Source organism: Portunus trituberculatus, chromosome 41, assembly GCF_017591435.1.
Source record: "Portunus trituberculatus isolate SZX2019 chromosome 41, ASM1759143v1, whole genome shotgun sequence".
Taxonomy (NCBI): Eukaryota; Metazoa; Arthropoda; class Malacostraca; order Decapoda; family Portunidae; genus Portunus; species Portunus trituberculatus.
In genome coordinates this window covers 18200331-18223440 of record NC_059295.1, presented here as the reverse complement: position 1 = coordinate 18223440, position 23110 = coordinate 18200331, and the positions used below count along the sequence as shown (strand labels likewise).

The 23110-nt window shown below is 39.4% G+C and overlaps 3 protein-coding genes and 1 long non-coding RNA gene across 9 annotated transcripts in view; 2 read left to right on the top strand and 2 right to left on the bottom strand.

Annotated features, from left to right (window-relative positions):
* The window catches only part of LOC123517199 (CD151 antigen-like), a 52161-nt gene extending 45011 nt beyond the window's left edge, over window positions 1-7150 (top strand). For 2 of the 3 annotated variants that reach the window (XM_045277210.1, XM_045277212.1), the window contains exons 2-7: window positions 4024-4128; window positions 4762-4953; window positions 5480-5656; window positions 6256-6369; window positions 6661-6792; window positions 7004-7150. In XM_045277210.1, the coding sequence (XP_045133145.1) occupies window positions 4051-4128; window positions 4762-4953; window positions 5480-5656; window positions 6256-6369; window positions 6661-6792; window positions 7004-7048 (738 nt within the window). In that variant the 5' untranslated portion in view covers window positions 4024-4050 and the 3' untranslated portion in view covers window positions 7049-7150. Of the gene's footprint in view, window positions 1-2220; window positions 2340-4023; window positions 4129-4761; window positions 4954-5479; window positions 5657-6255; window positions 6370-6660; window positions 6793-7003 lie in introns of those variants that run through there. The other variant, XM_045277211.1, reaches the window with a different exon arrangement.
* On the bottom strand, window positions 5251-7009 carry LOC123517201. Its single transcript, XR_006678419.1, has 2 exons — window positions 5871-7009; window positions 5251-5634 (listed from the first exon to the last, which is right to left on the bottom strand). It is a non-coding gene; the product is annotated as an uncharacterized LOC123517201 (long non-coding RNA).
* A 3981-nt stretch (window positions 7151-11131) lies between the features above and the next one.
* Window positions 11132-20704, bottom strand: LOC123517198 (NADH dehydrogenase [ubiquinone] iron-sulfur protein 3, mitochondrial-like). The gene is made up of 7 exons (XM_045277209.1): window positions 20571-20704; window positions 19792-19839; window positions 19360-19451; window positions 18209-18364; window positions 17741-17833; window positions 11598-11750; window positions 11132-11468 (listed from the first exon to the last, which is right to left on the bottom strand). The coding sequence occupies exons 1-7, from the start codon at window positions 20626-20628 to the stop codon at window positions 11316-11318; spliced, it is 753 nt and encodes a 250-aa protein (XP_045133144.1). The 5' UTR covers window positions 20629-20704; the 3' UTR covers window positions 11132-11315.
* Window positions 20705-20990: 286 nt separating this feature from the next.
* Window positions 20991-23110, top strand: part of LOC123517196 (centrosomal protein of 164 kDa-like) — a 36498-nt gene continuing 34378 nt past the window's right edge. For all 4 annotated transcript variants that reach the window (XM_045277205.1, XM_045277204.1, XM_045277202.1 and 1 more), the window contains exon 1: window positions 20991-21243. In XM_045277205.1, coding sequence (XP_045133140.1) covers window positions 21144-21243 — 100 coding nt within the window. In that variant the 5' untranslated portion in view covers window positions 20991-21143. The remainder of the gene's footprint in view (window positions 21244-23110) is intronic.

Here is a 23110-nt window from a genome sequence, read left to right as displayed (position 1 = left end):
TCCTACTGTCTTCATTTCAGTCAATTCCCTACATGTCCTTTAATTGTTACAGCTTTACGCCACTTAATACCACGTTCGCTCCACACACTGCACACGCCTTTAACACACCTCAAAGCTGTCGTTGTCCCCTTACTTCACCTCAGGATCTTGTTATGAGGCTCTTTGGACCCTGACGGCAGGCTGGAGGCACCTCACGTTCCTTCATTACTGGCGGGAAGTAGTTAGTGGCGGTAGGCTAGTGTTCACCCAGGCAGGCAGACGGTCACCCGCCAACGCTTAGCTATGCAGGGTTGGCCAGTCCCCTTCCGCCTAAGTCCGCCCTGAGTCACCCCAGTAAGTGCTCGCTCCGAAGTAGCTTTCTAAGAATGGCGACCTTTTCAAAACGTCGATTTTCTCGCTGTCCCCCGATGTTATCGATGACAGACTGTTCCACTCATTCCCAGAAGTTATCAAACCTTTACCGTAATGCCATCTAAGCTGGAAATGTCAAGCATCGTCCGTATTTTTCCTCCTTACTCGCTGGGGGTCGCCTGGCTTAAGGTGGCCTACGTGAGAGCTGTGGTTACAATACTCGCTCACCTTGTTTTTTTTTTTTTTACTCCTTGTTCTTGAAAGTAATCTACCGCTAAAATTTTGTCTAGATTTTCCTTCCTTGCTATTCAAGTTGTATATTTTTTGTCAGTTTGCTTAGTTTCTTTAGAAAAAAAATTGACGCCTTTGTTAGTTCTCTTCCTTGATATTCTAGGACGCATTTTTTTCTTATATTTGCTTTTTGGTTTCTTTAATGCGTGTGCGTGTTTTCATTTCCTGTTCTGCATTCACACCTTCTGGTCTTGGTGCTGGCGATGAGGCTGAGGGAGTCGAGGCGAGCTGAGGTGCACTGTGGTGTCCTTTTTCCTGAGTGTGTGTTCGTGACCTCAAGCGGAGATGCGCCTAGTGCTAACAAGTATGTGTATATCTATAGTCCATCCAACTGATCGTTCAGGGATGAGTGAAAACCTGAGACAAAGCGAAGGTTTCTGTATCATTTCTGCAGTTTAGTTACCGTAACGTGATTCCAAATTGCATACTTCGCGCATCCACTGAGAGATTCATCGCCTCACCCTAACATTACCGTCTGGATTTGTTCTTAACGAGTGAAGCGGGCGAGGAAATGAGGCCATGACACACCAGTCAGCCGTCTTCCCGTGCTGCTGCTGTGCGTCCCTCGAGGGTGGAGGGTTGAAGGCTAACGCCTCGAAGGACACACACACACACACACACACACACACACACACACACACACACACACACACACACACAAATAAACAAGCTAATTTGTGATGCATGAAATGACTTGCTGTATAGCGCGATTCTATTTTCTTTATCACGAATTCATTCCTTCTGTTACTGAACATGTGGAAGCCGGATCTGTACTTTAAATAAAACAAAAGAAAAAAAATAAATAACAATAAGAGGCAGAAAGTCCAGAGCGCGGTGCTCAAGACTATAGAAGTTCATCGGATGACATTATATTGCCGCACGTATATATGCCAGGAAGTACAGCAAACCTGTATGAGGCGCACCGATACCTGGTCTGGCAAACATTCATCACCGCCCCGTGTAAGGCGAGCCGGGGCACACAAGCTATTAAGGTGGGGCGAGGATGCGTAGTGATGAGTAAGGCTGGCCCGGCGTAACATTGCCCCGCCCACTCCCCATTCTAAACGTGGGTGGCGTCTTCGCCCACCCATTAGTCATCAGGCTGGAGGGCATCCTGTGGGGCAAGGTTTTTATGGCATGGAGGTTCATTTAACCATGTGACAGTAGCTTTCCGTCTGGACGCCAGCGGATGAGAAGGCCCGGACCCGCCCTTATGTCTGTTAGATTGTCACGAATGAAAATTAACGCTAGACTGAAACCCTTCACCCACCACTGAAAAGAAAGTTGGATGAGCAGCCTAAGGATTCTGGTAAAAAAAAATAGTAATAATAGATAGATAAATTAATAAATCGCTTCTTCCCGAACACTGCCGGGATTACTTGGCGGACGGAATTATTTTTCCGCATCATCTGTGAGGCTGCAACAATAAGGAAACAAATAAGTCCAGAGTCATGCAGGCGCGATCACGAAGGACGAGGATTACGTAAAAGTTGTTTTCCTGTGAGGTAGGGGGTGACGCGGCCGTGACGTCACCGTGACGTAGTTCCGTGTGTCGAGTTGGTGGTGGAGGCCACCACTGCCTTTCCAGTCCCCGTCCGCGTCCTCGAGCCCGCTTCACTCAGTAGTGAGAGACACGCGGACAAGAGTGGAGTGGTCGGCCGCACACCAGCTTGCTTACCCACTTGCTTTATCGTGTCGTGAGTTATCCTGAGTGTGGTGTGGGAGGTGTTTCACTGGAGAACTGCAATGAAAGTTTTCACTGTACCACCTTTTGTTGCATTGTTTTCAGAGGTGTTATTGTGCAGTACAGTTCAGCAGTTTCACCTTGAGCTGAATGTGCCTCAATGGATAGAATAGATTCATGTATAACACACCTTTCAGGCGAAAGGAGCGGTGCGCATGTCAATGAAGGAAGCGAGTCATACCCTCAGTGTGTTGGTATGACACGGAGTGGGTGTTAGTGGTGTTCGTGTATTGTTGCCAAAAGATAATTAATGACTTAAGTAAATGAACCAGCTTCCGGAGCTTCGGTTATCATCATTTGTACCGGTTAACTGCGCATGTCCAGAGTCAGGATTTCCCCTCCCCCTCAGGAGGAGATTGATAAACGAGGGGACTGGGAAGAACCGCCACTTGTGCCTCGACTCCACCTGTGACTGGGGCAGCACAGGTGTCTCAGCACCATCCTCCTCCACACACCTCTGTGTGTTGACTGTGCTGACGGTGAATCTGCACGTGATCAAAACGGAATTGAACGAAACTATTTGCGTATGAACGCATCTGTGAAAAATGTGCATTTCTTTAAATGCATTTGTCTTTATTCTGAGTTTCAGATAAAGTTGTGTTAAAGGATGGCGTTAGGATGAGGTATTGACTGACTGACTAGTTATCGAATAATGGTCATTGTCAAGTAGTTAACCATCATTCAACAACGATAACTTTTGAGATTATAATTAATTGGAGCTTCACAACTTGCATAGCTGGACCGCCATACATGCAATTAGGAATTTCTAAAAATGGTTAACTTTTCAAGTCCAACTCCTGTATTTTTCAAGTTATCAAGCTTCTACTTCTTTGATACTGAATTGTAGTATATGAATCTTTCAACGTAACACCTGTCGGGATGTTATGAGAATGAATGGCTAATGGATTGAACAGTTAGCCCCTCATCATCAGCAAGGTTGTGTGGCGTCCGGGGAGGGAATGACTTGCATGTACGATTTAATGAAAGAATATTAAGTAAGTATTAAGTAAGATAAAACTGAAAAAATGCACAATTGTGTATTTCTTACATGTGTCTTTAAATTCATAGCACATTATCGGTGTGTTAAATGTTTACTTATTTATTTACTTTATTCGTTGTTCATGCTGCGTTTGGCAATATAGTTGCTGGTGGTTTCGGTGTGTATTCTAAAGTAGGAAAAGAAGCATTCAGGAATGAGCTTTTGTTTCACAATTCACAACAGTGTTAGTCTTGTGACTTGTACGTCTGTGCCTGAGAGGCGAAGTGGTGGTGGAGACTGCTGTTGTGAAGATTCGCCAATCCCAAGGATTGGCATGGGCCTTTACTGCCTTGGTGGCGGCCCATAAGTGTTTGCTTTCATTCTGCGTTTATAATAGGTGTCCATCGTTTCTCTGTTGCCCGTGAGTGTCTTGTGGAGACTGCACGTACAGTACCTATATATAGTAAATAAATGTCTCGTACCGTACCTGTCTACTTGAAGAACAAAGTGACAGCGTGCAGGATATCAATTATTTATTCGTGAAAGACCGTAAGTAGCATGTAACGTAAGCGTGCTTGAATGGCGAGAAAGGAAGGTATGATTGTGGTACCTAGTCTAGAAACCTTGGTGACAGGCTGACGGCGTCCTTGTATTGCAGGTGTAAGGCGCAGCGTGGGCAGACAGCATGGGGCGCGGCGTGGAGATGACCAGCGGTGGGAAATGTGTCCGGTTTCTGATGTTCGCCGTCAACTTCATCATATGGGTGAGTTCTCATTTATTTATCATAATGTAAGGGGGGCATTGGTCCAGTGTAGGCGGTCTTATGTTGGACCTAGGAAACACACACAAGCGCTAGTCCTCAAAAGAAGGTTAAAAAGGATATCCAAAATTAGAGGAAAATTGTCTTGAGACCTCCGCCTCTGGGTTCTTGTGTAGCATTTTTTCTTAGTTTCCATGTGTAGCTATGAATGAGATCCAGTAATTGTATTCATGGTGGTTGTCTTCTTGTATAGTCATGAATATCTATTTTTATGCAAGTTAACTTGCCTTTATGTGTAACTGAAAGTCCAACCATGAAGATGTATATAAGGTTGCACGGATTGATGTATGGTAGTGGCTTTGTACTTATATTGAACAATTTCATGATACCTGTAGATAAATTATTTAAATATACATTTACATAATTTCAAAATACCATAAACATTTTCATCTGAAGCTTCAGGTTTAGATTCAATGAGTTCATTTCAGTGCTGAAGCCTCTTTTGTGTAGACCTAAATTTGAAGAGGAATCATATTTTGCTAAGAAATAAACAATATTCAGAAATTTGTGGACAGCGGTTACATTTGTATAGGTATCCATCATAGGTATTAATTTGCCCATTTTGCTTTTGTGTAGGTATCCAGCATAGCCATACTGGTGTTGGGCATCTGGACGGTAGTGGACCGGCCCTACCTAGAGAGTTTGCTGGGTAACGATATGTACATGACGGCTGCCTACATCCTCATCGCTACTGGCTGTATCATATTCTTCATCTCCTTCCTTGGTTGTTTCGGTGCGCTGAAAGAAGTCAAATGTATGCTACTGACGGTGAGTAAGGGTGTCGAGTGTTGTCTCTGTCTGTTCTTTGATTACCAATATCCCTGTGAATAAGCTATGTAGCACTGATGTATTTGGCTGTAGTGTAATGAAGGAAAAGTTTTGACTTTAATTTTTTTTTTGCCAAAGTAGGTAAATTATGTCAAAGGTACTGAATTTTAATTCTATCTATTAAGTGTGGTTTGGAGAGATAATGATCAAGTTAACCAGACAAAGGCATAAATTAAAGACAATGGCTAAATTGTACATTATCAAGGTAGACAAAGAAGGGTTGAATAAATAACGATAGATAAAGATGCTTTATTTGTGAGATCATATGAAGCTTGTAGGAGGCATGTAGCTCATAAGTTCATAAGAGCAATATCTAAGAATGATCATAATGACAAAATGGCAGACAGAATTTAGAAAGATATTTAAAGTGGCATTGGAATAGAAATATGACAACAATTTGGAGAGACACTTTTTACTCTTCACAGAATTATGTAATGTGATGTGTACAATGATGTCATGTTTTCAGTACTTCATCGTAGTGTTGTTGCTCTTCATCATCCTCCTGATTGGTGGCATCCTGGGCTATGTATTCAAGGACAAAGCCAGCACGTCCGTCAAAAACACCATGATTAGGACCATGCGTGATTATGGTACTGATAAGTTTGAAAAAGTCACCAAGGCCTGGGATGAGACACAGCAGGCAGTAAGTACCTAGGATTTGTTGTTCAGTATGGGTGTGGCACTGGAAAAAGCCTATCTGAAGTTAACAATGGGGTACTTTGACTGATTTTTTTCCTTTAATTTCAAATAATTCAAAGCTTTCAAGATCTTTTTGTTGTATGTTGTTGATTTGTTCAGGATGTTATAATAAGATTCTTAAGGTCTTAACTGTTAAAGTAAGTTCTTTCCATATTTACTTTTTTTGGATCCTGATATACAAATCATCATCCTTCTCTGCTTATGCATGGTTCACATCCTGAAATGTAAAAGATTGTAATAATTCTACACATCAGGAATCATTTATTACAGAATGGAGGGGTAGTTTTACAATGCAATTTTATAGTGAAGAAAATCTGAGGATTAATCTTGGGTAACTTTTATTAGTAGGTTGTGGTTATTAGCGTCGAACCTTGAACTGGCATATGAGGCACAAGATGGCAAAGTTTGTGGCCAACCGAATGGACCTCTTGCATGCTGAGTCACTACATGAAAGTTAACAAAGTTTGTGCTGCAGTGTGTAGAATAGTAAATGGTACCACACTCATCATTTTCTTATGCACTGACACTGTTTTTCCTTTACAGATGCAGTGCTGTGCTATTGAAAAGCAGGATGAATGGATGAATTACAATGATGGTTTCTCCATGGGGGGTGTCAAAATCCCCAAGACTTGTTGTAAGAAGGACTCTGATGGAAATGTAAGAGAATTGGTGTGTTGTAAATTTTATGACTAAGTCTGATTTCTTTTTTTCATTTTGTTTTATTACAGTAGCATACTTCCAGAATTTGTAAGTCTTTGCAAAATGTTTGTACTGTAGTAATCAAGTCCCTCTACAAACAGTCATAAGATAGCTGTATGTACATTATTGTTTTGCTTGGCACTAGGAAACTTTCACATTTTATTCCCAGTATATGTATAGATTATTTTGTAAGAAAAATGAATAAGTAATTGAGATTAAGGCAACTGCTTACTCTTTTCATGTCTATAGTTACAGGAATGCCAGTCATCACCAAATGAAGATAACTCCTACACAGATGGCTGCTACAAGAAGGCTGTTGAGTTTGTGGAGCAGCATGCAGTTGTCATAGGGGGAGTGGCCATTGCTGTGGCATTGATAATGGTAGGTACACTGACTTACTACAGGTCATTTCAAACACTGCCAGGGGGAATCATTAATTAAATTTTTTCATGTGCTGATGATAATGTGCATTGCATAATATGGTGCAGTACTGTGAAATCATTTCCCACTTTATTGCTTCCAAAATTGCTATAGTTTTTACTTTTGTTTAGTTCAAATTTTTCATAATTTTTGGAAACTTTTTACTTTTCAGGTCCTTGGCCTTGCTTTGTCAATCATCCTCTTCAAGCTGATCTAGTGACTTTCTCTGTGGTGCAAAGAAGCAACACAACAAAACTTTTCTTTAAGAATGACTGGTTTGTGAAAATGAATGTATTTAAGATAATCGTATCCTGTGTGTCTATACAAGCCAACATCCATACAAAGGGGGCAGCCAAGGTAAAACACACACACACACACACACACACACACACACACACACACACACACACACACACACACACACACACACACACACACACACACACACACATGTACATACACACACTGATCTAGATGCTGATGAAGAAAATTGTCTGCATGAGTTAGTTGGTAATGTGGGGTTCTTGCTTTCATCAACCAATAATTTTCTTATCTTTAAATCTTCTCTATGTTTCTCCCTTGTTCTGTTATAGATTGTTGTTTCTCCCTTGTTCTGTTATAGATTGTTCATGATTGAGTCCACCTTTTGCTCAGTGTACATGCAGGTGCTTCTTTGTCTTGTCTGCTCTCTTTGTGGAAAATGATGGTTTGGTGTAGACAAATTTACATCCAACCTCAATTTATATTTTGATAGGTTTGTGTCTGTCCTGTGTAAGGAAATAATCATTTACCAAATTATGATTTATAAGTGCCTTTGTGAAGTTCCTAACTGCCATGAACTTCACACTTCTGCAAGACATGACACTATCTGTGAGTTGCTTTGTGGCTCACACTCTGATTTGGTATGTATGTAGTCTGCAGTCTTCATTATTTATAACAGTGTTTCCCAAGCAACCAGTTGATGTGCTGTGTTAGTCCCAATGAAAACCTCCATACATGATCCTGGTTTTCCAAGCCAGAAAGATGAATGCAATTTCTGGCTAGACCATGTAGCTTTTTAGCTTTTGGAATGGTTTCCATAATAAGGGTTTGATATATTTTAATGAAGGTGCATATGTATCTCAGAAGCATGGTTAAGTCTTTAGTCATTTGTCATGTATGTTCAATCAATTATGTGATTTGTGAGAAACTTTTAGTGCTTAAGGTTGAATGTTGCTGCAAGTATAATTACCTTTTTTTCACATAGTTTAGTGAACTGCAGTAATGCATTTCCACAGTAAGACCTGAACACATTTGGCATATGCACATTTTACCATAAGGGAGTTCTATTTTTATGAATTAACAGTTTAGACAAGGTGTTTGTATTCTTGTATATTTGAGAGATCTTAGCAAGTTCAGTTGGCTTTTCTGTAATTCTAATTGTTTACAATTTTCTTGAAGCAATTTACTTTTTAGTTCTTTTTTAATATCCAGAGGATCTATTGTAGTTATTTTTTCCATGTTTATACTGTACTTTGTATTCAGTTCAAGCCAATTTTTTCCTCAACATGAATGATTTTTGTTGCCAAATGTGTTCACTGGTTTTTTGTTTTGATTCTCAGTGAATTTTGTGATCATATCAGTATCTTTAGGGTCCTCATGACAGCAGTGTACCTTGAACAGGGCTGTGAGGAGGCTTGGGTTGAATGCTGTTCGATTCTACTGAACTACCCTGGATGGAAAAAAAATTGATGCTGTAAATAGATTTTGCTCTGTTTTAAGTTTATGGTTACACTCCATCAGTTGGAGGGTTGATATTTTTTGTGTAGTATATATTTGATTTCCTCATGCAATTCTTTTTTTTCTTTTAACTGCTCTCTATTGTTCACCAGTGACTTGCACACATTTGAGCTTAGAGAATGATAGGACTATATTAATTTTCAAATGTTTGAGATCCCCTAAAGGAATTACAATGGAGGGATAACATTATTTTGTAAATTTTAAAACAAATTTTTATTCCATTCTTTTAAATGTTCTTGGTATCAGTAGTGTCTGCTGTGGTAACTTATATTCATTCTAAATATCTCAGCTTACTAAATTTTATTTCATTTGGTCAGTATTTGTATATTTAATAAATATATGGTACTCTTAGCAAGTTTTTAGGAAATTACTATGCAGAAATGAGGAATAGCAACAAACCATACTGTAGGGCTTAAATATTTCAGTAGTTATTTACAGTTCCTTCATCATTGTGAAGGGCAGGTTTCATGTTACTTACTCAATTCATATGTTAATGGTTTTTAGGGAACTATGAAGGAAGCTTTAAAGGGAAACTTGATGCAGCTGTGTGGCTGTCAGACTCCTATGGGAACTTATTAGATATTTGCTTGATCAATGTGTCAACTTGCCCTCAAAAGTTCTTGGTTCTAAAGTAAAAGTATAGTTCTTGCTTCGGTGGTATTTTTCATAGATAAATCACTTGGGAAGTGATTTTCAGAGTAAAGTTGAAGTATGTAAATTATCACAATTTTCTAATGACATGTATCTTTTTTGTCATTAGAAAAGTTAGTGCTAAATGTCCAATATTTTCAGTGCACTGAACTTGTAAATTATATTATGTCTAATTTCCCTAAATAGTATAGAAAATTAAGTGTACAAATTATCAAGTTTTATATTGCTTAAACCAGTCATGTACCCCAACATTTTGATAAGGCAAAACTAATCTTTTAGTTACCTTGGTGGGTTAATACAAGACACAAAATGTATCTTTAATGATGGTCAAGTGAGTGACAGCTCTACCTCCTAAGGTGTTGACAGCCACCTGAGCATTAGGTTGTTTGAAAGTCATTTTTGTACTCTACTCTTCCTTCTGGTAACTTCAAGTGCAAAGAAAACGAGAAGCTTAGAATATCTCGGTTCTGTGCAGTAGTTGTATACTGTATGCAGTGATCTAAAGAGTCATTTCATTCATAGGAATGGACATTACATGAGTATAAATTGATGAGTTAATTGTTACTGTGTGGGAGGGACAAAATTAAGGGAATAAATGAAGGATGTTTGATTGAAAAATCTTTCCTAACACTAAAAGGAAGTATTAGTGTTTGTAAAGTCAGAGTTGATCACCAACACTCATCTCCACATGAATGTGTATTTACATTGTAAATTTATTACCATGTCCAAAGATTTATATAGTGGTAGTCTGTATTCTAGATTTAAGGTATACAATGACTACTTCATAATACCACTCTTACTCTGTATGTTTTCTTGTGTGAAATGTGAAAATAAATGTTATATAAATATTCAGATAATTTCCTTCCATATAGTATATATTTATATATAAAAAAATTTACTTTGACCAAATTCATCTGTGCACCTGTCATTCTAAATACTAGACCTGCAGGCATATTAGTGAAAGCTTTGGATACTGAGACTGGAGATGGAGTGCACCTTAAGCCATGTCCACACGGTCGAGCTGTGCCTTACCGGGCAAAGTCTGCAGACTGATGACTGTGGTTGGAGGTTAGTCGGCTGAAAACAAGGCTGTGAGCAGGTGGTTTAGTGCGGTGCAATAACCATGGTGCATGCCATACTTCGAAAGATTGCACTTTTATACCCTTATAATTGCTACCTGCATTAAGAAGAAAAAGAGATTACAGAGACACCTCTGGTGCCAGGAGTGGTTGCAAAAATGTGAGGCAATGGAAAGCTCTGTGACAATCCTACGTCCGTTCGGCAGTGATGTCAGACCTCCATTCTCTGCCCACAAATGGCACCAGGAACAGGCATTTTGATGGTTTACCCGCTGAAATTACTATTAACGAGCAAAGCCCTCGTGCTCGATTGTGTGGACGTTGATTAGACATAGGCCCCAGCCCCAAACCAAACTAATACTAGTTTGATTCCTATTCACCTCTTCTTTCTTGGCATTGATGCTAAAGGAGGCAAAGGTTGGCCCTGTGATCAATAGTCAAAACAAGTTACCTGGAAAAAGGTATGAGCACGTAAACTTTGCAGCTGTTGTTTACTTTTTGTGTAAATGATAAAGTAAGTGATGAGTATTTTTATATTTACAGAAAGGCCATCATGCCCTGTAGTGAATCAATAGACACCTAAAAGAGGCATTATGTATTGTAGATGCCCTTCTTCAAATCCTGCCCTATTCACTAACTTCCTTCCCTCTCCTCTGTATGAGCTACTTCATTCCTCTTCTCCATTTCTTTCCTCAGACATTTCATTTCATTCTTAAAATTCACTAGGTTTTTCTATTATTATTTGCCTGTTCTTGAACACAAGTGTGTTTGTGCAAGTCCCAAAGTCCCAATGACTTGGTAAATCTCTCTTTATTTATTACTTACAACAATATTCATTCATTATGTACATATGTTATCTACAAAAGAAATTTATAAAAAATGAAATTTTCTGAAAACAAAACTTAGTTTTACTTCAAACTGATAAGATCGTCTTCTGAAGTATTTTCAATACATCAAAAATGTTCCTACACATGCTTACTTCTCTTTGATGGGTACCTCCTCAGCAGCTTCCTGCTCCCTGAAATTGGGGAATTGCTCCCAAGGGGCTGAGAGATCAAACTTGCGATATTCTTGAGCAAGCTCCACTGGTTCCACCACAACACGCTTCACTTCATCATCATACCGACACTGGTGGAAGGACAATACTATTTAGGAAGTGACAAGTGGCTGTTTCCTGACTAACAAACTAATTCCATGTAAACTTACAAATCTTCAAATATCAAATATTCTTGAGTGTTGATACGACATTACACTTACTTCCACATAGCCAGTCAAGGGGAAGTCCTTTCGGAATGGATGGCCCTCAAAGCCATAGTCAGTGAGGATTCTTCGGAGGTCTGGGTGGTTTGCAAAGAACACCCCGTACATGTCCCATACTTCACGTTCATACCAGTTTGCTCCCTTGAAAACCTGTATGGGAAGAACACAAGAGATGCAACATTTCCTCTCTTGACATGAGTTAGCAGCTGATACTTGATAATCATGAAGTTAGAAGACAACCAATCTATGATCCATTACTGTACAAATAGGAATGCAATGGTATAATAATCTCAATGTTATATACTATGACAAATTTAGAAGTCAAGTACATCATTGCCATATATTTTGACTGTTGTGGATGGAATCAGCTTGTGTTAAAGCCTGTGAAATGATACTCCTGTGAATTTCACTTCACGACCAATTAACTGACGTCACTCGGTAGTCAACGAGAAGCCCCGGCTACCAGTCCCACGTCAGTCAGTTCACTGCTAGTCCCCACGCAGTTCCCACCACTCGCTCACCGCTCTCCACTTCGTTTTTTCACCGGCGTACTCCACACGGAGTTTAGCCTGGTAAGCTTTCACACTACGGCAAGTGTTAGTTTAGTGAAAGATACATATATGTTCTGCAGACATATATTGTAAGCCTTGTGTGACTCTGTACCGTTTCTTTCGGGCAGACTGATGTCGGACCAGCGGGACAAGGCTCACGAAACGCCAAGGCGTTCATCCTCGTCTTCCTCAGATAGAAAGAGACCTACCAAGGATTCCGTGGATATTCCTGCAAAGAAAAGGAAGTCTCCCCTGGTCGAGAGAGTCGAGGAAGGTTGTATTCAGCCACGGCCTGACCGTAGTTCACCGCCGCCAGTGGCGGGTCCCAGCCACGCCAACACAGCAGCTGAGTGTTCGTCCGGAGGTGACGACTTTAACCGACTGACCGCCTTGTTAAGTGACCTAATTGGAAAACTAGACAAGGAGCCAACGCAGGCTGATGTGTTGCAGGAAAGCCGTGCAAACTTTAGTGCCTTTCATAACATTTCCTCTTCTGAGGATGAAGCCACTGAAATTTCGGAATGCCTGCCTGATCCATTGGATGAACTAGACACGTTCAACTCCTTGCCACCTTCCCGTGACACGGACGAAGCAGACTTCCTTAAGGCACTCGGGGATCTTTCAGGTCATTTCCATAGTGAAGAACAGAAAGGCGAGCCTCTCTCTGAGCGTTTGGCTTCCATTCTCAACCCTAGTTTGAGGCGTCGGCCCTCGTCTGAAGGAATAAAGTCTACTTGTAATAAGATCAAGGTTCCGAGCAATGTACCGAACCTGAAAGTTCCTGTGACGAACACTGCCCTTTCCAAAGCCATGAGTTTTGGAGGAAAGTTAATTGATGTCCGACTCTTTCAAACTAATGGCCTGATTACAAAAAGCAATAGTCCCCATCGCTCGCTACATTAGCGATATCGGGGACAAAAAAAGGCAAGACCTTAAATTCCTACCTAGATGGACTAAATAACAGCCTTAGGCTACTTTCGTCAGCTGTTAATTATATAAATCAGCTGAGAAAAGAAGTGGTAAGGATCCACGTTCACGACTCGGCCTTGGTAGACCTTTGCAAATGGGAGTGCGAGGTAGGAAAAGATGACCTCTTTCCGTTTGATGTGACGAAGAAATGTGAGGAGATACACAAGACAAGGAAATTAGGAAGGCCCTCTTTCCATCCTTACAAGTCCTCTGGAAGGAGGTTTGCTCCAAACAAGCAAACAACGAGACGGCACTATCAAGTTCCCACTCATTCTCGACCACGTTACCAGACGAGGCCTTTTTTAGGGCAGAGACATCCCCAGGGGAAGGGGATGCACTTACAAAACCTCCCAGTAAGCCTCTCCAGGGTGAGTAATGTTTTACCTCCTCTGGTTAATACCCTGATAATTTTGTGGCGGGAAAATCTTTGGTGCCAGATCACTATGGGGGTCTCTAACAAAGGACATTTGGATCAAGGATGTGGTACATGGAAATATACTTGAGTTTGTCAGCTTACCCAGACAAATTAAACCCCCCAATCCTCTCAGCTTATCCGTAGCTGATAGCCATGTTCTGGACAATGCTTTGTCCTTGTACCTTAAACAGAAAATAATCGAAAGATGCGAGGCAGAGAATCATGGGTTCTTTTCTAACGTATTCCCTACGATCAAAAGAGATGGCACTGCTAGAGTCATCCTAAATTTAAGGGAACTTAATGATCATATTAACCATGTACATTTTAAATTAGACACTCTGAAAGATGTGATACAATTAATTCAACCAAAATGTTTTTTCATTACCATGGATCTGAAGGACGCATATTTTTCTGTTTATGTTAAGCCACAGGATAGGAAATGGCTACAATTTATGTGGAAGAATCAAGTGTTTCGCTTCACATGCCTTCCACAAGGTTTGACATCAGCCCCTCGGATTTTCACTAAATTACTAAAGCCTGCCCTCTCTCATCTTAGAAAACTTGGTATCATTGTGTCTTGCTATCTAGATGACTGTATTTTCATTGCTGCGTCAGCAGAGGAAGTTAGGACTAATGCACTCTATGCCTTACGCCTATTTGACTCTTTAGGGCTTACTATAAATGTTCAGAAATCTGTTTTGCAACCTACACAGGATATTAAATATCTTGGGGTTGTGCTAAATTCTGCTGACATGACTGTCGCCTTGCCTCCCGTTAGGAAAGAACGCATTAAGGCACAAGGCAGGCTCCTACTAAAGAAAGAGGTCACCTTGCTTCATTTGTCCTCCTTCATTGGTCTGACTGTAGCTTCGGATCCAGCTGTAGAGTTGGCTCCACTGCGATACAAATATCTTGAGATAATTCGGAACAGAGAACTTACCAGGACACATGGTAATTATAATTCAAAAATTACTTTGGATGACCATGCTAGGGAACTAATCTATTGGTGGATTCACAATGTAGATTCTCAGGTAAAATCACTAAGATCTTCTTCCCCCCCCAACTAGTTATGTTCTCAGATGCCTGCCTGACAGGTTGGGGTGCAGTAGTAGGAGATGCTAAGACGGGGGGGCCACTGGGCTCATGAGGAATTGGATCATATCAACTGCTTGGAATTAAAAGCCATTCTTTTAGGCCTAAGATCCCTTTGTAAGGATACCAAAGAAACTCACATCCGCCTTCGCTCTGACAATTCCACTACAGTCGCCTGTATAGAACGTTGCGGTAGCACTAAGCCTAACCTTAATACATTAATAGAACAAATTTTTGAATGGGCTGAGTCAAGGGGAATTACCTTATCGGCACAGCATATTGAGGGCCTACAAAATGTGGAAGCAGACAAGGAATCCAGAGTCAAAAACCTAGATGCCGAGTGGATGCTACGGCCCCATATTTTCAAGAGACTTTGTCAGCTTTATTTTACACCTGAGGTTGATCTTTTTGCTACTCGCATCAATGCACAAGTGTCTGCCTACGTTTCATGGAAACCAGACCCATCTGCCACACATATTAATGCCTTTACATTGAACTGGACCAATAAAAAAGTGTATGCTTTCCCACCTTTCAGTATGATCTCCAGAGCCCTAAAGAAATTGCAAGAAGAGGAGGCAACAGTACTGATGGTTTTACCACTGTGGCCAACCCAGTTTTGGTTCCCCAAAGCTCTTCAGTTATTGGTGACCGATCCCGTTCTCCTTCCTCGGAATTCCCTAGTTCTACCACAAAATCCAACTCTAACCCATCCACAGGCACAAAGGTTGGTGTTGACAGCAATGATGCTATCAGGGAATCATTCGAAAATCGAGGCCTTTCGACAGAGGTTGCCCAATTTTTACTTAAATCATGGAGAGAGAGCACTAAAAGACAGTATGGGCCACATATCAAAAACTGGTTGTGTTTTTGCATCTACAGGAAAATTAATCCCTTTCACCCACCTTTGAATGAATTTCTAGAGTACTTATTATCAGAATCTAAGAAGGAGGGACGAAGCTACAGTACCATGAACACCATACGGTCGGCTATATCTGCCATAGCTAATATAAGCGAGCATCCTGCTGGACAGCATCCCTTAGTCTCCAGATTTATGAAGGCAATTTTCAGGACAGACCATCTTTTCCTAGATGTCATACAACCTGGGATCCACAATTAGTTCTGAATTACTTAATGAGTCTAGGACTAGATAATGAATTACCACTCATTCAGCTTTCAGGGAAAGTAACAGTTCTCATGCTATTATTATCTGGTCAACGCGGTCAAACTCTGCACTTACTAGACACTAGAAACATGACTGTGTCAGAATCAAGAGTTACTTTCAGGATAGGTGATCCACTTAAAACCTCAAGACCAGGTGCCCATATGTCTGAATTGATATTTGATGCCTATCCCTCAGACAAAAAATTGTGTGTTGTCACCTCTATTGTAAACTATCTCGATAGGACAAAATACATTCGGGGCACAATCACTAGATTTTTTCTGACTACAAAACCTCCAATAAAATTAGCTTCGAGGGACACTTTACGCCGTTGGACGAAAAGTATTATGGAAGCTGCTGGTATTAATCTCAACATCTTTTCCCCTCATTCTACTAGGTCAGCTTCGACCAGTAAAGCAGCACTAAAGCTACCTTTGTCAACAATTCTATCGACCATTGGATGGACCAAGGAATCAACTTTTACCAAGTACTACAAGAAGCCAATAATTAAAGATGGTCACTTTGCCAGGGCAATCTTACCATAAGTTGTGTATATGTCCTAACAATAGGCATAGGTTTCGTTTTCATCTATGTATGTTTCTTTGGATTTTGGTATTATATACCTCTTTGTATGTATTACATGCAAAAGTATACCATTGTTCTTGGATTGGGTTACATTATATGTTAACTAAATACAGTGTGGTGTTTCGTTTTTATCCTACGCACTATCTCATCAAGCATCTGTGAGGTGTATGAAAATCTTGGTAGGTTTGAGGAAAGTCTCTAAAGTTCTCGTTGACTACCGAGTGACGTCAGTTAATTGGTCGTGAAGTGAAATTGTAAGATTAAACGAGTACTTACCAAGTATGAAGTTTGATCGCAATTTCACGAACAATTAACTGCGTCACTGAGGTATTAAACGCCCTCCCAACCCAAACCCAGACACTCATGGAACTTGGCTCAAATAAGCTTCGTAGTGTATGTAACCTGCTTCCTCAAACCTACTCTCTAAAGGACTGACGTGGGACTGGTAGCCGGGGCTTCTCGTTTAATACCTCAGTGACGCAGTTAATTGTTCGTGAAATTGCGATCAAACTTCATACTTGGTAAGTACTCGTTTAATCTTACAATTATGCTTCATATTTTTTACTGAGCAAATGACCCTGACATGCTTCACTCAGTGAAGCAAAATTATGGATTCTACTAATCTTTAAGAAATAGTTGTTTGTATATGGCTTTCCACCTTTATAAGATGAACACAGATTATTTTGTGGAAATATACAATATAAGAAATACTATCTAAAATCAGCTACAGTAAGCCTCCGCACTTGGCAAATCTCAGCTTGGCAAAATTCCCTTGGGCAGTAGGGTGGCCATGGACCACTGAGTGCATGCTTGGTGTTTTGAATTCAAACTTGGCAGTCTCCTGGCGGCCGCATGGTGAACCATGCGGCTCCCCGGTGACATCACACCTCTCTCTAAACTTATCAGAATGCAGTGTGAGAGTTCCCTTCAGCCATTTTGTTTGTGCTACCCTCTGTTCTGCTAGCATTACAGTTTTTATATCATGTCTTATTAGCCATATTTATTATTTATTGGTCTGTTTTGTACGTGTGTTCTAATATGTGAAGGCAAAAGACTTTATTTCAGCTAGAAAGATGGTACTTTAGGGGTCAAAAAAGGGACTTAGGCAATGACCAAATACTGATTGAGGCATTTTTTAGCCAATTTATATGGTATAAAGAATTCGTGCTTGGCGAAATTCGCATTTGGCAGTAGTTTCACCAAACTAATTAATTCGCCAAGTGCGGGGGTTTACTATATTTGAGAGTAATGGAACACTATCATTGTTCATCAGTGTTGAAGGAATGAAATGTTCTTGGTATATCACTTGTTAGTGTTTAAAATTGGTTTCAATGGCAAGCCCTAATACACTATATCATAAATGACTCACATCAGTAATGCTTTCCACTGGAGTCAACTCATCTGTGTATGTCTTCACTCGAATCCTGGAGTTGTAACGGAGAGACAGCAAGTTGTAGACAACCTGTAATGTGGACATGACATGCTTTACAAAAGAAAAGCTTGAAGTAGATAATTTAGCTAAGATTTTGCTACCCATACATGTATATTTACTTTTGGGTAAAAATCTTGATTATGGATACAAAAATTAAACAAAAGATTTCTGAACAAAAGTGAAATTCCATTTCCTCTCTCATAGGACTGTGTACATTGCAGAAGATTGTTTGTATAGCAAGAAATGAAGACTCTTACTGCTGCCAAAGAAAGAACAGAGAGAGAGAGAGAGAGAGAGAGAGAGAGAGAGAGAGAGAGAGAGAGAGAGAGAGAGAGAGAGAGAGAGAGAGAGAGAGAGAGAGAGAGAGAGAGAGAGAGAGAGAGAGAGAGAGAGAGAGAGACCAACCTCGAAGCGGTATGCTCTGGTAGGCATGTCCACACCACACAGGTCAGCCAGGCTAGTGAACTGTGAATTGGTGTGGTCCTTGAGGAAAGAGATGACAGGCACCACTCCCTCTGGAGGGATCAGCACCTCCAGCTCATTGCCGGCTGTGATCTGAACCTAAAAGAATGATGCAATAATTAGATACCCACAATACTGTACAACAATTCCCCGTATTACACTAATATCAAAGCTCCCCTTATGATTGTATGGAAGCCCTGATTTTTACCAATATTGATAGTAAACTCCAAACTCTCTAAGTAAGACTCAGAGCATTAACTTAACCTATCAGAATTTATTTAAAGAAAATCCTTCATGCTGGGCTGTTCTGAAAGAAGCATAGTAAGCAAATTATAAAATACATTTGTCGGTCAACAATTTACATTGGCATTAAATGGCATGCATATAATATTTTTTGGAGAAATTAAAACACATTTCTAACTTAAAATAATTCATATAATCTTTTTAATGGTAATTACAGACTGGAAAACTGGTAATAATGTGACCTTCGGAGCCAATGGCTTAGCCTGGGTGTCATTTTTATAGCATTCCCATAAGGTACCCACACAATATTCCTACCCATTACAAAATAAAGAACGAATTCAGTATTTCACTCTTCAGAAAACAATATAAAGAAATTCTGTAGATACAGATCCAGAAAGTCATGAAATTTTACCTGAGTCTTCCTTACTTGAATGTGATACTTCCTCAAGTTAGCTTTTTTCTTGATTTTATCTTTTCGATATATCTCATCTAACTCATAAATAAGAGAAAAAAAGTTGTCACATTTAAATCCAGGCTGTGCCCCCAATTCTACAAAACATAGGCAAGCAAATAAATAAATAAATAAATAAATAAATAAATATATATATATATATATATATATATATATATATATATATATATATATATATATATATATATATATAAAAGTTGATAGTTGAAATTGTAGATACTAATACAGGGATATCAGCAAAAATCTTTACATAATAAAACAAGACAAATGTGAAGGTTTCTGCTGGTATCCCTGTTTTAGTGTATATATATATATATATATATATATATATATATATATATATATATATATATATATATATATATATATATGGGCTTACCTTCTGAACATATTTTGGCAAGCACTCAGCTACATACTGGCCAAATTCAGTAAGAGTTTGCCTCTGCACAGTGTTCACAGGTCGAATAGTGGCTGAAATATTATGAATTATAATATATATATATATATATATATATATATATATATATATATATATATATATATATATATATATATATATATATATATATATATATATATATATATATATATATATATATATATATATTTTTTTTTTCATTCTACCAGGAAGGTAGCAGTTATGTGAACTTTCATTATTTGATAACAAACCTAAAATTACAATAAAATTAAATTTTATCATTAGTTTACACAGTCAATTTTAATGATGCATACTGGATGATCTAACAAAGAGAGGTTAGGAACCAAGACTAAAAAGGCTCTGGAGAATAAGGAATGATTGCACAATACTCACGGTGGAGGTCAGTGCTACACAGTCTTGCCCCAATCACTCGTGGCACTACTGCAATACACAACAGTATTTAGTTTGTATCACACAAAATCTGCCAAATCTCAAAACATCTTATGTAGCAAGCGATTTTGACACTTCCGTTAAATACAAAAGAAACATGGTCTGTCTGTATTATTAGGTAAAAAGTATTCATTTCAAATAGCTTGGTGGAAGGTTTTTCACACAGGTTAGCATCACCACTGCCATCATCAAAACCACTCACTTGAACCAATGAATATATCCTGAATTAACTATAAATAAAACTACACAAGAAAGATGTTATGTTGCTGTTGACAAATGTCACTCTGACACTTTATAACAGTTGGTAGATTATTAATTTTCTTTATGAACGGCTAAACTGGTCATGGTTGGATTATTAAGAAACCTACTATTCTTTTACGTAAACACATGACAGATCATAGCACTGGGAAAATAGATTTCGAGAAAATTTCTCGAGAATCTTAGCCGAGGAGAAATCATGTAATTGCATGATGTGTAAGCCACTGACATTATGAAGACTGTCAAAATACTAGCATTGACACAGTTCTGCCATAAACACAATGTCATGAAACCTTATTCTGATAAAGAGAGGACAAACAGAGAGGAGACAACCCGGCTACTCTGCCTGCGAGCCTTCCTCCTGTGGCTGCTGGTGGCACGGGACTTCTGGCTGCTCGTGTTTGCATGAAATTTGCTAGAGTACACTGCCAACCTAAGATTTATCCTTATATTTCAGGACTAACCAGACTTGGAAGCGTGTTTTGCAATGGAGAAAAGTCCCCGACAAGCCGTGGCCGCCATGTTTACAGGAGTCAGCTGTGAGCCAGTGAGGACCAGCTGCTGCACTAACAGAGGAACTAGACTACCGAATGCAGTTAGGTAACATTCTAAGCCAATATGAACGGTAATAGTACATAATTTTATTTTCAATATAAATATTATATAATAACTACTTAATTTGAATTTAGATGGATTTTTAGAAGTTCTACTAAAGCTGCCTATTGCTGGATGTTTATAATCAGAGTTTTCAGTATTTTTCTATTTTAAGAAAGCCCAGTTGATGTCGTTTCAATTACAAGAAAATACTTTGGATGATTTAGAGAGAGAGAGAGAGAGAGAGAGGGGCACGGGGAGGATGGGGAAGGCAACGTTGGGTGTGTTGTGGCCAAAAGCTTCCCCGTTGCCTTGGAAACCTCGCGTCCAGGCAGGGGAAGCACTGCTCTCCCTCGCAGTGTGTCAGTTCCGAGTGACGAGAGCTGACGCAGAGGTTAGGAGGGCATGGCGGGACCAGGTAGCGTGACGGGGGGGAGGGCAGCATGAGCCGTCCTGAAGGCGAGGCAGCAGCAGCAGGGGACACGTGCCGCCAGACCCTTCTGCAGGAGGTGTTCGACCAGGACTACCACGTCACGGACCAAGGTAATCTCAGTCATTTACTATTTGGTTACCCGTATGGCACTGGCAGTGACTTGTAGCTGTGTTTTCATGAGTGTGTTGTGTGTTGCCTCCCGGTAGCTTGAAATGTTAGTGACCTGATTTTTTCTGAGTAAGGTAAGAGTATTAATATGTTGTATATTTCTTATTCAATCTTTCTTTAGTGTATTTATACTGTGGGTTTCTCTTTTTCAACAACAGAGTAGAGGATGCAATTTCAGGCAATGCATGACATATTGTGATAGTGTAACAGTGTGGTAGGTGACTGGAATAAACTAAAGTAATGTCATCTCACCTGGGATTTAAGGGAAGATAAGACAGAAGAAATGTTTTGGCATGGATGATAAATGGACATGAATTGATGAGTTGCCATTCATACTGTTAAATCTACTGGCTTCTTGCAGCTTTCCTTGTTTAAATTGTAGTTCTAACTGTTTCCCAGATTCAAGGTATTTCTGTACTTAGTATTCCTAATCCTAACTGGAAAATCATAAATCATTATTATTCAGTAGTGTAATTAATAATTTTTAAGACTTTCCTATTTGTCAGTTGTTTTTTAATGAAAATGTAACAAGATATTGGGAAATACTTGATAGTTTGTTGATGATAAATAATTTTGTCAAGGCAGGAACTTATCATACATAGTATGACAGTTATATGAGCACGTGTCTCTTAACCTCTTCAATACTGGGACACCTTTTTACCTCAAAATTTGTGTACGATTAGACCATTTTATTGACATTAGGAAGGGTCCATGCAGGTCACAGTCTTCACTATTTTAATCCTCCACATAAGTTTCTGAAGCTGTATAAAATCACCAAATAGTTTGAAGAATGAAGATGGAAATGCGTCATGGTACTGAAGGGGTTAATAATACCATTCATAGACTCATCCTTTAAACACCTCCTTAATTTCAGAAACAGAATTCTTTTTACATACTTATTTTTGGGGCATTTTTTATTCTTTTACCATCCTGCAAGCATGTATATTTCAGTGTGTGTTGTGTTGTAGTGTGGTAACAAGATTCTATAGGATAAGAGAGGTGCTGTCAGTGGTGCCTTAAAATGCTATGGGTGATGAGAGTGTGGTGCTGTCAGTGGTGCCTTAAAGTGCTGTGGGTGATGAGAGTGTGGTGCTGTCAGTGGTGGCTTACAGTGCTGTGGGATGAGAATGTGGTGGTGGCTTACAGAGCTGTGGGATGAGAGTGTGGTGCTGTCAGTGGTAGCTTACAGTGCTGTGGGATTAGAGTGTGGTGCTGTCAGTGGTGGCTTACAGTGCTGTGGGATGAGATTGAGGTGCTGTCAGTTCTTATGATGTAGCTACTGGATTAAATTTCACTGCTAAGATGTGGAGAAAAATTACAATATTGCACAGACTATTGTAATTAAATAGAATTAGGGTTTGAGATTACATGTAGGATGTGTTTATTGTAAACTGGGTTGGAGAGCAGTTTTGTGGACAAACTGACACACCCCCTTGTGTGATACTTTCAACAAGAATTGTTTCTGTCAGCTAGTTGCTAATTTCTTGTTTTAGTACTGTTGGGTATCTTTGATTTGTTAATGCTACTTTTTTTTAAATTATTCTTTTATATTTTGTTTTGTGGATTATAAAGGTGTAGTACTAGTAAAATTCCCAGTAGAAAATATGCTTTGCCATTAGAAAGATATATAGAAAAATTTTCAGTTAGCTTCATGCTTGTACGTTAAGATATGCCATAAAGTTGGTGTAAGAAAAGCATAGCATTTCAGAAAATGGATTGTGATACTATTGCTAAACATATCTGTTGATGCATTAGTTGAATACTAAACTGGTGTCCTTGAACACCATAAGCATGACAACAAGTACTGAG